General features: G+C 35.4%; 1 protein-coding gene across 1 annotated transcript; it reads left to right on the forward strand.

Moving 5' to 3' along the window:
- The first annotated feature begins 832 nt into the window (after positions 1–832).
- On the forward strand, positions 833–1,306 carry LOC133805798 (zinc finger BED domain-containing protein RICESLEEPER 2-like). Its single transcript, XM_062243952.1, has one exon. It carries the CDS (start codon positions 833–835, stop codon positions 1,304–1,306), a length of 474 nt encoding a protein of 157 aa, XP_062099936.1.
- Positions 1,307–14,866: the final 13,560 nt, after the last annotated feature.

Consider the following 14,866-nt stretch of genomic DNA (forward strand, 5'->3'; position numbering starts at 1 on the left):
ATATTATCTATTATTTTATTGAATTTTTAATTAAAAGAAATGACCTAATTGAGCCTATAAAAGGAATGATGAGTGAGAGTTGAAATAAGATTTTTTGAATCAATTGTTTTGAGAAGATCAGAAGATCTATTCTTGATGCTCTAGGTTTTAAATTCTCTCTACAACATAAGTCCTTTTCTAAGCCTCAATATTCTCTTCTATTCTTCTTCTCTTTGTATCTATCTCATGTGTTAAGAATTGCCCACTTTAGTCTAGGTGATTCTAAGGATACTTTGTAAGGCTGTGAAGAAATTGAAGATCGATTCAGTTTCTTAGTGATACTCTGCGACAGAAAGGATTCAAGGTTTAGAGAAACTGAAGGAAGGACTAATACATTCCATTGCTTATAATGTAAGTGTTCTTATCATTATATCTGTGTTAAATTCAATTGTAGAAACATGTTCTAGTTGTCTTATATTAATGTGTTTAATATATGATTTACATGAAAATAATTAAGATTTTGTATAAGTTTTCCCAACAGGTTTGACATTTTGAAAATATTCAAGGCTGAGAATGAAAAATATAGCCAAATTTTGGAGAAAAATAGAAGTAGAATAGTTATCACCACTGATATGTGAACTGCCAATCATCAAAAGAAGGGATATATGATGGTGACAACTCATTTCTTAGATGGCTCTTGGAAGTTTCATAGTCGGATTATAAGTTTTAAGTATGTACCATGCCCACATGACGCTGTAACACTTATTGATACACTGAGTTTGTGTCTATATGAATGGATATTTAAGACAAGATTAGTACAGTGACTATAGATAATTGTACTACTAACGATGCAATGATTCCACTTTTGAAGGAAAATTTTAATTCTAGCTGTTTCATTTTAAAAGGAAAGCTACTTCACATGCGTTGTTATGCGCATATTTTGAATCTTATTGTCAAGGATGACTTGTCTATTATTGGTGATAGCATTGACAAGATTCGAGACAGCGTTGTTTATTTGTCGGGCACACTAAAGAGGTATGGGAAATTTGAGGACACTGCTCGTTCTCTTGAAGTGACATGTACTAAAAAGTTGTCACTTGATTGTCAAACAAGGTTGAATTCAACATACTTGATGCTCAATATAGCTTTATTGTACAGTAGAGTATTTGAACGATTAAAGATACATGATTCAAGGTATATTAGATATGCGCCATTAGAAGGTGATTGGATTAGAGCTCAAAAATTGTGCGACAAGTTGGAAGTGTTTCATAAAGTGACAGAGTTGTTTTCAAATGACTATGGCAGTTGTTTTGAATCCAAGATATAAGTTTATGTTGATCGAATATTATTTTCCTACCATTTATGGAAATGATCAATATGAGATTTAAATTGAGAAAGTTCGGAAGCTTTGTTATGAGCTACTGGAAGAGTACAATTTTAAGTTTCCTAATCTTAGAGAAAGAAGTCAGCAAATGGATAGTGTATCAGCATCTTCTTCAACACAAATAGATGATCTATCTAACTTTGACACATATGTTAGAGTTGCATATGGTGTAGAGAATGTGAAGTCAAAGTTAGAACTCTATTTGGAAGAGAAATTGATACCTAGGACTGATGAGTTCTTTGATATATGTAATTATTGGAAAGTAACAGGACTCAAATTTCCTGTGTTGAATATGATTGCCAAAGATATATTTGTTGTGCCTATTAGCACTGTTGCTTCGGAATCTACATTCAGCACTGGTGGTAGACATGTGAGTTCACACCGAGCGAGACTTCATCCTTCTACATTTGAAGCATTGATATGCACTCAAAATTGGTTGGTAACTGAAAAAAAAAGGTAAATATACTTATCTTTATATATAAATTCATATTTCGTTGTATTATTATTTCAAAATTGGTTGGTAAATGACAAAAAAGGTAAATATACTCCACTAGTCACCATGAATGATGAAGATAATGATGTATATCCAACTATGGTAATTAGTTAAGTTTTTATAAGTCATCAAATATATTATTAACTTCCATTATTAATACATATATATTTTTTGTAGGAGCCATACATAGTTGATCTTGATGATTAAGGTAGCAGGTCAATGAAGAAGAAAAAAGTCATTTGATTCTTTTGAGGCATCGAAAGTGGAGCGCTATGAAATATATGATAGTTCTTTATACTTTGTTCTCTTGCGAAACTCTCATTATACGTGAAGTCTGTGTGCAAGGGTGTAGAATCTCATAGGAGCATTTATGCTTATGGTTATGAGTGGCCATTTTGCATAAAGCCATGGGTATGTCGTAAGGTCGGAGGGCCAAAGGTCTTAGAGACTACTTCGTGAAGTCTGTGTGCAAGGGTGCACTTGACGAATTCTTGATTTAAATGATGATATAATGATATTATTTAATTCAATTCTCTCATGCTACTTATATACATGCATAGTACGTAAAGTTGACAGTTTATATGTGGTATAGAATATCCTTAATTCTAAATAGACTTTAGGTGTAATATTTATATGATATTTTATTCCATAACTACTCTATAAAAGAATTGTAAATATTGAAAAATATGTTTTATATAATTCATCCTTATTCTTGTATTTATTTTTGTAAATTTTAAAATAAAAAACAAAATAAAATATTTGAGAATGTAGTTGATACGAAGTGTAAAAATTAAGGATTGCAATAAAAAAAATTAATTTAAAATTATAATTCAATATTTCTTAAAAAAAAAAAAGTTAAACGGGGCAAACGGGGTGGGGCGACCGGACCCGACCCAACCTATTCCAAGAAACTAATCATGGCAGGGCGGGGCAGACCCGCCCCATTCACATGCCTATTTTATATTAGTCTATAATCGAGTGTGCATGATTATGTGTATTAAATGTGCTCAATGGCCCACTTATGTTAGAAATAGACATTTTTGTAATTTTGATCTATTGAGGGTATAATTGTAATTTTATATTTGTGATATTCGACAGGAGTCGATCCTTTCAAGCAATTTAAAAGAAAAGTCACAATGAGGATTAATATCCGACTCGAGGTGAGTTAATGAGTATTTTGGTAATCTTACACACTTTGGGATTTATTGATAAATGAGAGTATTTGATGGGAAATAAATTGTATTGGGTGATTGGTTAATTAATTTGGAGATTAGGGGTATAATTTGAGGTTTAGTGGGAAATTAGTCTAAATGACCAAAATGTCCTTAGGGGTTAATTAGTGGGGTATTTGAGCTAGGGGAAAAATGGTCATTTGATAGGAAAATAGGCTACGTATTGGAAGCCATCCTTATTTCACATTCTAGCCACTATCCTTGGGTCATATTCTCTCTAACTACTTAAGCACAAGGAAGGACTTAAGGAAAACCAAGTCTTAGGAATTTTGAGGGCTTTGGAGATATGAAGCTAGTAAGGTGGGATTGGTAGCTGTTGAGAATCCATTCCACTTAGGGAATTCGAATTCAAAGGGGGTAAGAAAGTTATTTGCTCTGTTTTCATTTGTATTTGAGGTATTCTTGGCTATTTTGAGGTTAAGCTAAATTATGTTGATTTGAATCTTCTAAGGGATTTTTGTGTAGTTAGTGATGATGAAGTCGTGATTTGGTGGTTATTTGAAATTGGAACTGAGTTTGAATTCGTAATCTTGGCTTGGAATCTCGGATTTTTGGTAAGTTTTCAAAGTTCAAAGCTCAATTGGTAAATCATGGTATCTTTGTGTTTTTGGGAGTTTTAAAGATGTTTGGATGTTGTTCTACGATTGTAATCCTTATTTTAGTCGAATTCTTGGGTAAAATATGATAGGAAGCTATTTTGGGGTTGAGATATTGGGATTAAAATGCATAGTAAAGTCGCACTTCTTGGGTTTTCACGGTGGCGTCGCGTCTCTTGGGTAGAGTACCGCAACATACTTGAGTTTCTTCGAGGGTGGGTTTACCTCAGACTGTCGTGGTGTCGCAGTCCTTTGAAGGGGGCACCGTGTTCCTAAATGAGGAAAAATAATATGGAAAGCTCTCTCTTTGTTGAAGCGTTGCGGCTCAAAATGCAAAAATTTTAGAAAAGGGCCTCTCGGTTTGTTTAAAGTCGCGACGCTTCGGGAAGGTAGGGGGCGATGCTAACATAGTTTTTCGAGTGCATTCGTTTAGGGATTTGGGAACTCACTTAAGGGCTCGGGGGACGATTCCATTACCTGGTTGAATGAAATGGGAGGCCTTGAGATCTAGGGTTTAGTTGTGAAACCCGTGATTAAAACTAAGTCCCTAATAAGCATGCCATTTATGTTGTGACAAGGAGTTCTACGAGGCTCGGGAAAGAGGATCACACTCGAGGTCGCTTTGTCATCAGCGCAAGACTTGAAGTAAGAAAAATTGCATATGCACATAGAGCTGATTAGTTATTATGCATATTAGCATTAAATTATTTGTGGATGATTGACATAATCTATATTCGGCCATCGTACTTGAATGTGGGGACATCCAGTGTCACGGGTTGACATTTTGACCGCAAAAATTCCTGTGTGGTACCTTGACTCCTTTGAGCCAAGGTCAGTCTTCCAACCATTCAGATAACAAGGGGCACATCTTTCGCGCAACTGTGTGCCTCAGCACTCTTCCGTCTCTTGTACAACTCTTGCCGAGTCACACTCTCAAGCATCTATGAGTGCCACCATGCATCGAGGCTCGTTATCTAAGACACTCACATTGTCCATAGGTTCTCGCTATGGCAAGGTAAATCCTAACCCCGATGCCCACCCAGACATTCGTAAGCCAACGTAGCATGTGTGGCCAAGAGCCAACACCTCTCGTCATGCCCCATTCAATATCATCCTAATAGTTCCCATTACAGACCAAGGACTCCCATACACCCATGGTGCAATCCTCAAGGCACCATGCCTTCACGCATATGGCCAAGCTCTCGAGAACTAGCTGTCAGACTAGTAGCACACATTGGACCTCTATCCTTCTCAAGCATTGCGCACCCTTCAATGCATGTATGCTAGCAAGTCCTATGAATGACTTCCCATGCCATATCATGTCAAGACTCATGGCCATGACACACCACAACATCTCTTGAAGGTTTGCACCACGTTCCATGCGAGCAGCATATCGGCAAGCCAAGAGAATCGTACCCATAAACCTCTGGCAACACACTTCAATGCACTACCAGGGCGGTCCGGTAATGTCCATGAGTACTCCTACTCATGGAGACGTATGAGTCCCCCCGTGGTCCTCATATGCCCACCCTACTAGCCTTCCCTACTAGTAGTAGCTCACTTGACGCACCTGCGCCAGGGGTGGTGGAGAGCTGATACCAGGAGCTCCCCCTACAAAGAGCCTTATGAGCTTTTAGCCTTCTACTGAACATATATGATTTTTGATTGGGAGAAATATTTGGCTTTCAGCTTGCCGATTCTTTGAATCTCCCAAATCTGATCACACCATTGCGTTCATTGACCCTTTAATATGGAACCTACCAAGTCCCATCAATTTCCTGGCAATATTGAAGATATTTACGAAAATGTCACTGCCGTACAAACTAGGCATCATCATGCTCACCAGCCTGCATCCTCGCATGGACCGAGCACCAACCTAGCTTGTAACATGTCCTCAAGGCCAGCATGTTACACTCTCCTGCACCTCAATTATCGATGCCCCCATCGACAGACCGCTGGCTAGTCTTCTTCCTACCTCGACTCCTAAGCTCACTCCATGCTTCTTCCAAATCATAAGTCTACACTAGTCCCTCTATCACTGTAGAACCACCATTTGGTGATGATCTCCCACGTCCACCCTTGGACTCAATCAAAGACCCCATGCCACTGTCACTATTCAGAATTACCCCATGATGTAGTGCCTTTGCACGTGAATACTCCTTGTACACATGAACTCCTCCGAGTCCATCACAACATCCCTCCAGTGAACCAAGCAACCCTTGCAACACTTACCCAAAGCTAACACATCATCTGATTGTTGCTTTCCCGCCAACTGTCCAATGCTTACTCCTATTGACAAGGACAAAATTAAGATGCACCCCTCAGGGTGAGGTTCCTAAACCAACTGTTCCCGACGGCACCTACGTAACATCCTCCTGCTGAAGGCATGTCTCTCTTCAACGCGACACTCGTGCCAATTGTAGCCTTTATGGAGTATCTAGTGCACCCTTGCACACAGACTTCACGAAGTAGTCTCTAAGAAATTTGGCCCTCCGACCTTACGAAATACCCATAGCTTGATGCAAAATGGCCACTCATAACCATAAGCATAAATGCTCCTCTGAGCTTTTTCAATGTGACCAATGTCGAAACCACTACACTGCCTTTTGAATTGTGTTCATGCTTGTAAAACGTCCATAACTAGTACTTAATAAAACGTTCACATTTGTAAAGGTTTATAATAGAAAGCCACTTATTATAAAGGTTTCAGTGGGGTCTTGCTTAAAACATGCAAATTGGGCCCAAAAGTTTAAAAATAAAATATCGGTTTTATGCAAAGTTCTAGAACAAACAAAAGTTTAAGTCCCACTGAAATTTTTTAAGAAAATCCCATTAAACATAACATTATTAAAAATGGCGTTTAAAGTTGATCGTTTCTCGTCCATAGGATGCCCCACGCCATACACACCAGGATGACAGAACTCCCCACATCACCACGCGTGCCACAGAGAAAACCTATTTGCTACCTGAAAGGGAAAGTAAGGGGGTGAGCTAAAAGCCCAGTAAGGAAGTAAAAACAACAAGCAAGTAAGATACAACAATTTACAAACACTATCATCCATCTTTATACATCATAGCATCATCATAAAATTGGCATCAATATCATAAACATAAACATAATGCCACCATCATATTATAAACATCATAACAAAATCATAAACGTCACAAAACATCATAACATAATTATAAACATCACCAAACATCATAACATAATCATGAACAATTCCTTGTGAACATGACCCGCTAACTTGTCCATGCCACCCTTTGAGGTAAACAAGAGTCTCTGGTCCTTGAATAACCTCGGCGCGTCCACCCATGGAGTTACGTCTTCGTATCCTTAGTAACTCGGGTTACGTCTTCTTTATCCTTAGCAATCCATTTTGATGTGTCGCGTACATCTCGCTAACATCCATTCATATCATACAACATTCATACAAGCCATCATATCATCACATTATGGCATTCATAATTCATAACATTTCATTCACACCACAGTCTTACCATTCATAATATAACAATCATAAATTCTATCTAACTTCCTTACCTCAGGTCCAAGCTAAGTAAAACCACAACTTCTCAACGAGCCTATACCATAATCAAAACGACGTTTCTTAGCTTCATATAATTACTATTTTGCCCTCTCATATAACTCATGTGTGCATGGTCCGTGCACACATGGTAGGAGTTACACACAACATACACATATGCTTAATTACACATAAGGTCATAAAAAGAATAATGCGCATTCTACCTATATTGCATGCATGATCTTTCTATAAAAACTACATGGTTGCATAATAGACATTATTTTGGACGTAAAAGTGAATTGGCATGTAACATGCATACGTGGGAATGTTGCGTAAATGTGGCGTTTAAAACGATAATTCCATGCGTCTACTTCTATCGTTTTAAAATAATAGACTTGTAGCATGTTTTGTTTACCATTGTTTATCTTCTTAAAATTACTAGGTTGATTAAATCTCCCAAGACATTCTTTTTATTTCATAAAAAAAAATTTATTTAGCCATTAAGAATATATAAAAGACTCATTTATTATTTTTAATTACAAGGAAAGCAAAGGCATTGGAAATTATTTTAAAAAGAAAATACATATGATTATCATGTCTCCTTAGAAAATAACAATTCAATTTAAGTTAATAGAATTTCATATTTTGATGGGAGAAAAATAATAATTTTAAGCATTGGAAAAATATATTTTGTTTGAATTATTTTAAATACTTAATTTTATGTAACACAAATTCATATGTGACAATTAAATAATTATTTTAAACTTTTTAAACTAAACTTTCAGCCACCATTTAATTTCTTTAAAAATCACAAATAAATTAAATTCAATATTTTTCTTAATCAAAATAAAGAAAATCATAACTATTTAAAATAAACACTCATACCACATTAAAAATACCATTTTTTATATTACCATAGTTTATGATTTTTAATTTATTTCAAATACTAATCAAATTCCTCTTATTGAAACACACTTTACATTTTTCAACAAAAATTCCAGCAATCAAATTTATCATTAAAATCACCATCCTTATTTTTAAAACTCATATTTTCTAAAAAAAATATAACAAAAATCTGTAGGTAATTATTTGTGCAAAAACATCATTTTAATTGTGAATTAAAACACCATTTTATTTTCACAAACACCACATATCATTAGAGTCATTCTTATGCATACATATCCTTATTTCATCAATCTTTTCACCATTCACTACAACAAAAATAGGGGTTTTATGACTTTATTTGGGAGACATTGAAAGTCTACAATGTCTCTCAATAGGGAAGACGTTGTAGGCATGGTCATTGTAGGTATAGGTCTCACGTCTCCCATTGGGAGATGTGAGACACTTCCCACGTCTCCCACTGGGAGACGTGGGAGACGTGGGAAGTCTCCCACCTCTCCCAATGGGAGACATTGAAAATCTCCTAGATTTAAAAAAATTTAAATAAATTTATAATCAATATTATTTAAATTTGATTTAATAATTAATTAAATTGAAATAAATTTAATATTAATTTAAATTAAAATTGACATAATTAATAAAATAAAAATATGCAAGAAACACAAAATTTGTTAGACATATACAATAAATACAATATTTGTTAGACATATTCAAAATTAACAAATATTGCATTGTGTATGAAGAAAGAGGTAAAAAATAAAAAAACCAAATACAATATTTGTTAGACATATTCAAAATTAACAAATATTGCATTATGTATGAAGAAAGAGGTAAAAAATAAAAAAAAAAAACTTATCAACAAGGTCGGTTACTTTGGATTATTGGTAACATATATGTCGCTCATTCTTGTCGCAACTCATCAATTTGTGTCTATGTATATGACGTATTTGTTAGCTGCAAAAAATATAAAGTAAAATATATTAATTAATTATTTGATTACATTTATATATATGGTTGCAAAAATATAATTTGTAAATTTTAATTAATAATATCGTTCTCAAGTAATGTCTGGGACTCGCATGTTCAATCAAATCCTTCAACATCCTCATTATGTAGTATCTACATGCCACATTGTCCGGTTGGTGTGGACACTAATTATTTAAAAGTATCAGTAATTCATTATTAAATTGAAACTTATTAAAAAATGCATACATATTATTCTACTTAATAATTATAAAAGTTCAAAAATTTAAGTTGTAATTACTTACCTGAGGTTGCTTAATGCGTAGAGTATCAGGGATCTCGACATCAGGAAGATTCATAGAGAAAAAAAGATTGAAAGTGCTGACGATCGCTGATACAATCTCCTCACGGTTATTCAGATATGAATTCACCGGATCACAACAATAAACATGATATGCATACGGTGCCAAAATAAGCAACATCCAATGTTCACTGCATAAGAAAAACCAAAAAATTATAACTCAAATGTTAAACAAAGAAAGTGTTGACATGGGTCGGAAAAATGACAACTTTTTAAACTTACCCATGGTTCCAGGGGACAATCATAACTTGTTCTTTTGATTTTATGTCATTGCATCGTCTGAACAGATTTTGAATACGATCGTCGAATGAACTCCCTTGAGTGGCTACAATATTAGGATTGACAAATAAAAACTTATTTTGGCGACCTTGTTGTACCACATATCTGTAAATGAACCTAATACAAAAATATGAAAATTGTTATATGATTGAATAAATCAAATTAGAAAATTAAATGAACAAACTTTGTGAGATATACACCTCATGTAGCTAACGACCACTACTTGTCCAATCTTTTCCTTTCGATCAAACTAAAGTATATCATCCTTAAATATATAACAGTGGGACATATCCTAATCAAAATCTTCAGACTCTATGCCTACATTGACACACTCACCATCAGCCAAATGAGATACAATATTTTGTAATCGTTCCAATGGAGTGTGGGGCAATTGTGTTGGAGGAGTTTGTGGTCGTCTTCTTTCTCGTGGTTGTTGTGTTGATGGAGCTTTTGGTCGTTGTGACCTGGTCCTACTTGTAGAGGGAGCCTGTATACAACAATATCAACAATTAAAAAAAATGCAAACAAATAAATATAGAATTTTAAAGATAATTATGTAAAAATTTGGCATCACCTCATGATATATATATTTAGATATAATGACCAAATCCTTCGGCCACGCTATTGGCATCCCAATGGCTTGAGCAACTATGTACATGTCCAAATCAGGATATGCAAAAGGGAGAGGACAGGTTGGCTTAATAACGCTAGTAATCATAACTTGGTAGTTGTTGCCTGCCTCTCTTTCAATGAGTTTACCTGATGCAACAACGTTTGAAACCAAACCAATTGCTAATTGGCATGCTCAGCCCTGTGCAAGAAACATATTATATACAAATAAGTTTAACAAGCATTTTGAAACAGTAAAGAAATTTATTTGGTTTCAGAATATTCAAGAAAGTTCAATTACCTCTTGCAAAAGCAGTTGTAGTGCAATAATTTGTTCTTCTGCTTGAGGCACTGGTGGGTCGAGCACATAGTATGATGGTGGTGCTGGTGGGACTCCAACGTTGGATCTCGACTCACTCTGTTGGGCCATGAATTTTCTCAAGAGCTCATCTTGTTGCTGAAGGCGCTCTTCTAGACGTTGTGCTTGTTGACGATGCTCTTCTTCTTGTTTTCGAAATCTTTCTTCAAACTCCTTTCTAATGTCGTCATTTGAAGAAGAGGCTTTCGATTTATTTTTCGTTGAGTAGGTGTTGGAGTATTCCAGTATACTGTGCGGGACACACCATGTCCTCCAACCCTAACACATCCTCGGGGCTCAGGAGTGCCCAACGCCCTCGTCAGCACATCATCAGGGCCATCAGGCGCCCATTTACCCTCAGTTTGGAGTTGTCGGTAATGATCCTGTGAAACAATATTCACAGAAATTTATATATAGAAGCTAATATATAATTTGATATATCAACATTATTAAATATGAACACTTGCAATATTTTTTTTAATCTTAGAGGCCTCTCCAACTAGCTCTCCTTTTGCATTCCGACGACCCATGCTCCACAAGTCTGCCCTGTCAAGTTCAGTTAGACTTTTCCCACTTTGTTCCATTAACATCTCTTCAATACGCACATAGCCTCCTCTAGAGAGGTTGTGATTGTATTTATTCAATGTTCGATAATTTTGCATCTCTTCTCTCTTTCTACGGCACTCAGGAGTTAATCTTGAGTTCACAAACTTTAACCATTCATCTGGAGTTATGACATTCTAAAATCCAAGTGGAATAGCTGGTGGGAACTCATTTGGGAATTTTTTCATAGCGTCATACACGTGTACCCTTGTGAGATTAGTCTTCCAATTTCGGAAGTACTTTCCCGCATCCATCAACATTTGTTTCTTTTGTTTGGGGTCCAAATCATAAGTTTTCTGCAAGTTTGAAAGTAATAAGAATCATATTATCAAAACAATATATATTTTAAAAATATTAAATGAATTATAATTAATAAAATCATACCTTCATTGTATCCCATATTATATTTTTATCCACCATACTAACATCGTTCCAAGTGTTAGTGTTGATGGACACAGTGGCTCGAACAATAGTTCCAAGTTGTGATGAAACACTACTTCTAGTCTCACCAACTATTTGACCATACTTGTTGTATTCAACACGTGTAAGATGTCCTTCACTCCTTTTTTTGGTGTTTTTAGACATCCATGTACGTCCTCTCGTAGTTTTTTGTTCTTGTTCCACCGGCTGATAATGAGGGAGATGCCCCCCTCATTAGAACTACCACCAAAAGGATTATAATCATAAATGTCATTATTATAACAATTTTGGAACCTCATAATCATAAAAATAAAGTTATACAAACATTTGAATTAAAGATGAAACTAAAAATTTCACATATCATAAACATATCAAAATCATTAAATAGTACCTCAAGACCTATTATCATCAACCCATAATCCTTCACCGTTTTCACAGAAACAAATACAATCATCATCAACGTCATCATTATCTTCTATTGCGGTGAATGTGATAAGTTCTTGTTCGAGAGGTATATCATGTAAATCACCATCTTTAATGTTTCACTCTCTTGTTTGTGTTGGAAGAACAATTGACCATTGGCTTTCTGAAGGATCATTCACATAAAATACTTGTTTGGCTTGTGAAGCTAATATAAATCGGTCAGATTTGTGCCCAATTCGTGTTATATTAACTAATGTGAAACCAAAATCTTCATATATTATGCCGCTGTCACTTTTCACCAAATCACAAAAGAAAACAGGTACTCAAGTTGTGATATAATCTAACTCCCAAATTTCATTAATTACTCCATAAAAAGTCATATCACATTCAACTGGATTTTTATCTTTTGCACTAGAGACTTGCACAGTTTTAGCAACAAGGCTAACACCACTGTTTTGTGTGTTATCGTTGTTATCGCGCTCCCTAGTGTTAAATAGAGTATCGTTAATCATGTATGATGAAAACTTGATGACATTAACAGAAGGTCCTCGAGAAATCCACTTAGCGATGTCTGAAACCTTATTTGATGTGTTTTGTAATTCTGCCACAACCTATTAAATCAACATACCAAAAACAAATCACTAAAAACAACCAACCATGTCATCTTGTAATTGCCAATTAATGACAACTATCCATAATCAAAATTTACCTTTTGTTCTATCCAACTACTAAAAGCTCGATAATGTTCATCTTGTAACCATTTTGAGTTCCTTGACTTGGATGGAAATTTGGTCTTTATCCAATTAAAATGTTCCCTTCAATTATACATATGTTGTTAATCAAATGAACATACAAAATTACACAACTTAAACTAAATGTATTATATGAATATAACTCACTTGATATAAGGTTGAATTTCATTTATATTCTGCAACACAAGACGATGCGCTTCATCTAGTATATCTCGACTTACTGTGCATACAAAGCTACCACGACGACTTTGAATCTCAACATTTTCAACATCATTTAACCCAATTCTTTGTACACCAGTCAGGTATTCAGAACAAAATTCAACTGCCTCTTCTGCAATATAGCATTCGACGATGCATCCTTCTGGCCGACTACTATTCCTAACATACCCCTTAAGAATCTTCATATATCGCTCAAATGGATACATCCATCTTAAATAAACGGGACCACAATATCTTAGTCCTCTAACCAAATGAACTGTCAGATGGATCATTATATCAAAAAATGCCGGCGGGAAATATTTCTCCAACTCACACAATACCTCAACAATTTCATCTCTTAACTTAGGTAACTTAAGCGAATCAATCACCTTACAACACAATGACTTGAAAAACAAGCATAACCTTGTGATTACATCTCGAACTTTCCTAGGCAACACAGATCGAATGGCCACTGATAGTAAATGCTGCATTAGAATATGACAATCATGAGATTTCATACCAGTAAGAATACAACTTTTCATATCTACCAATGACCTTATATTTGAGGAATATCCGTCTGGAACTTTTATATTAAATAAACATCTACAAATTTCCATTCTTTCCTCTTTAGTAAGAGTGTAAGCAGGAGGAGGTAAATATGCTCCTCTCTTATCTGGTTTTGGAGTTAATTAATCCCTTATACCCATTGCAACCAAGCCTTGTCTAGCCTTAATTCCACCCTTAGTTTTCTCGGGAATATTCAACAAAGTGTCAATCAAACTATCACATACATTTTTCTCTATGTGCATAACATCTAAATTATGGCGTATAAATAAGAAATGCCAATATTCAAGTTCGAAGAAAACATATTTCTTTTTATAACACCCTTTGGCTCCTCCACAAAATTAGCCTTACGACTACGTTTCATCTTTGTAGGTGTACGAACTTTAGGCTTCCCTAACTTGAACACAATTTTAGACATCTTCTCAAGTACTTGGATCCCATTCAATGGCTCAGGAGCCTCCTCAAACTCTTGTTTACCATTGAATGCCTTCTTCCATGTCCGAAGTTTATGCGTATTATGCAAGAACTTCCTATGTCCCATATAACATATTTTCCGAGAGTGTTTCAAGTATTCAGAACATGTTTTTTCTTCACAAACGGGGCAAGCCTTATATCCTTTCACACTAAACCCAGATAAATTTCCATAAGCAGGAAATTCATTAATTGTCCACAATAAGAACGCTCTAAGATTAAATTCTTCCTGCCTATACGCATCATAAACCTTAACCCCTTCATCTCACAAAGTTTTCAAGTCTTCTATAAGAGGAGCTAGATAGACGTCAATGTCATTACCAGGTTGTTTAGGTCCTGATATCAACAAGGTCAAAAGCATAAACTTTCTCTTCATACACAACCATGGGGGTAGATTGTAAATAACAAGCATAACAGGTCAACAACTATACTTACTGCTAAGAGATGCGTGTCGATTAAACCCGTCAGTGGAAAGACCTAGACGAATATTACGATAATCATTTCCAAAAGAAGGCCACTTCAAATCAACTCTCTTCCAAGCTAGGGTGTCAGCTGGATGTCTTAATTTACCATCCTTTATTCTTTCATTAGCATGCCACGATAAACTTTTAGCATGTTCGGCATTTCTAAACAATCGGATGAAACGAGGAATTGGCAGAAGGTACCACAAAACTTTGGTAGGTACTCCTTCCTTGACATCGTCACTATTTCTTTTCTTATGCCATCGTGACTAACCACAAGTTGGACACGA

This window comes from Humulus lupulus, chromosome X, assembly GCF_963169125.1.
Source record: "Humulus lupulus chromosome X, drHumLupu1.1, whole genome shotgun sequence".
Taxonomy (NCBI): Eukaryota; Viridiplantae; Streptophyta; class Magnoliopsida; order Rosales; family Cannabaceae; genus Humulus; species Humulus lupulus.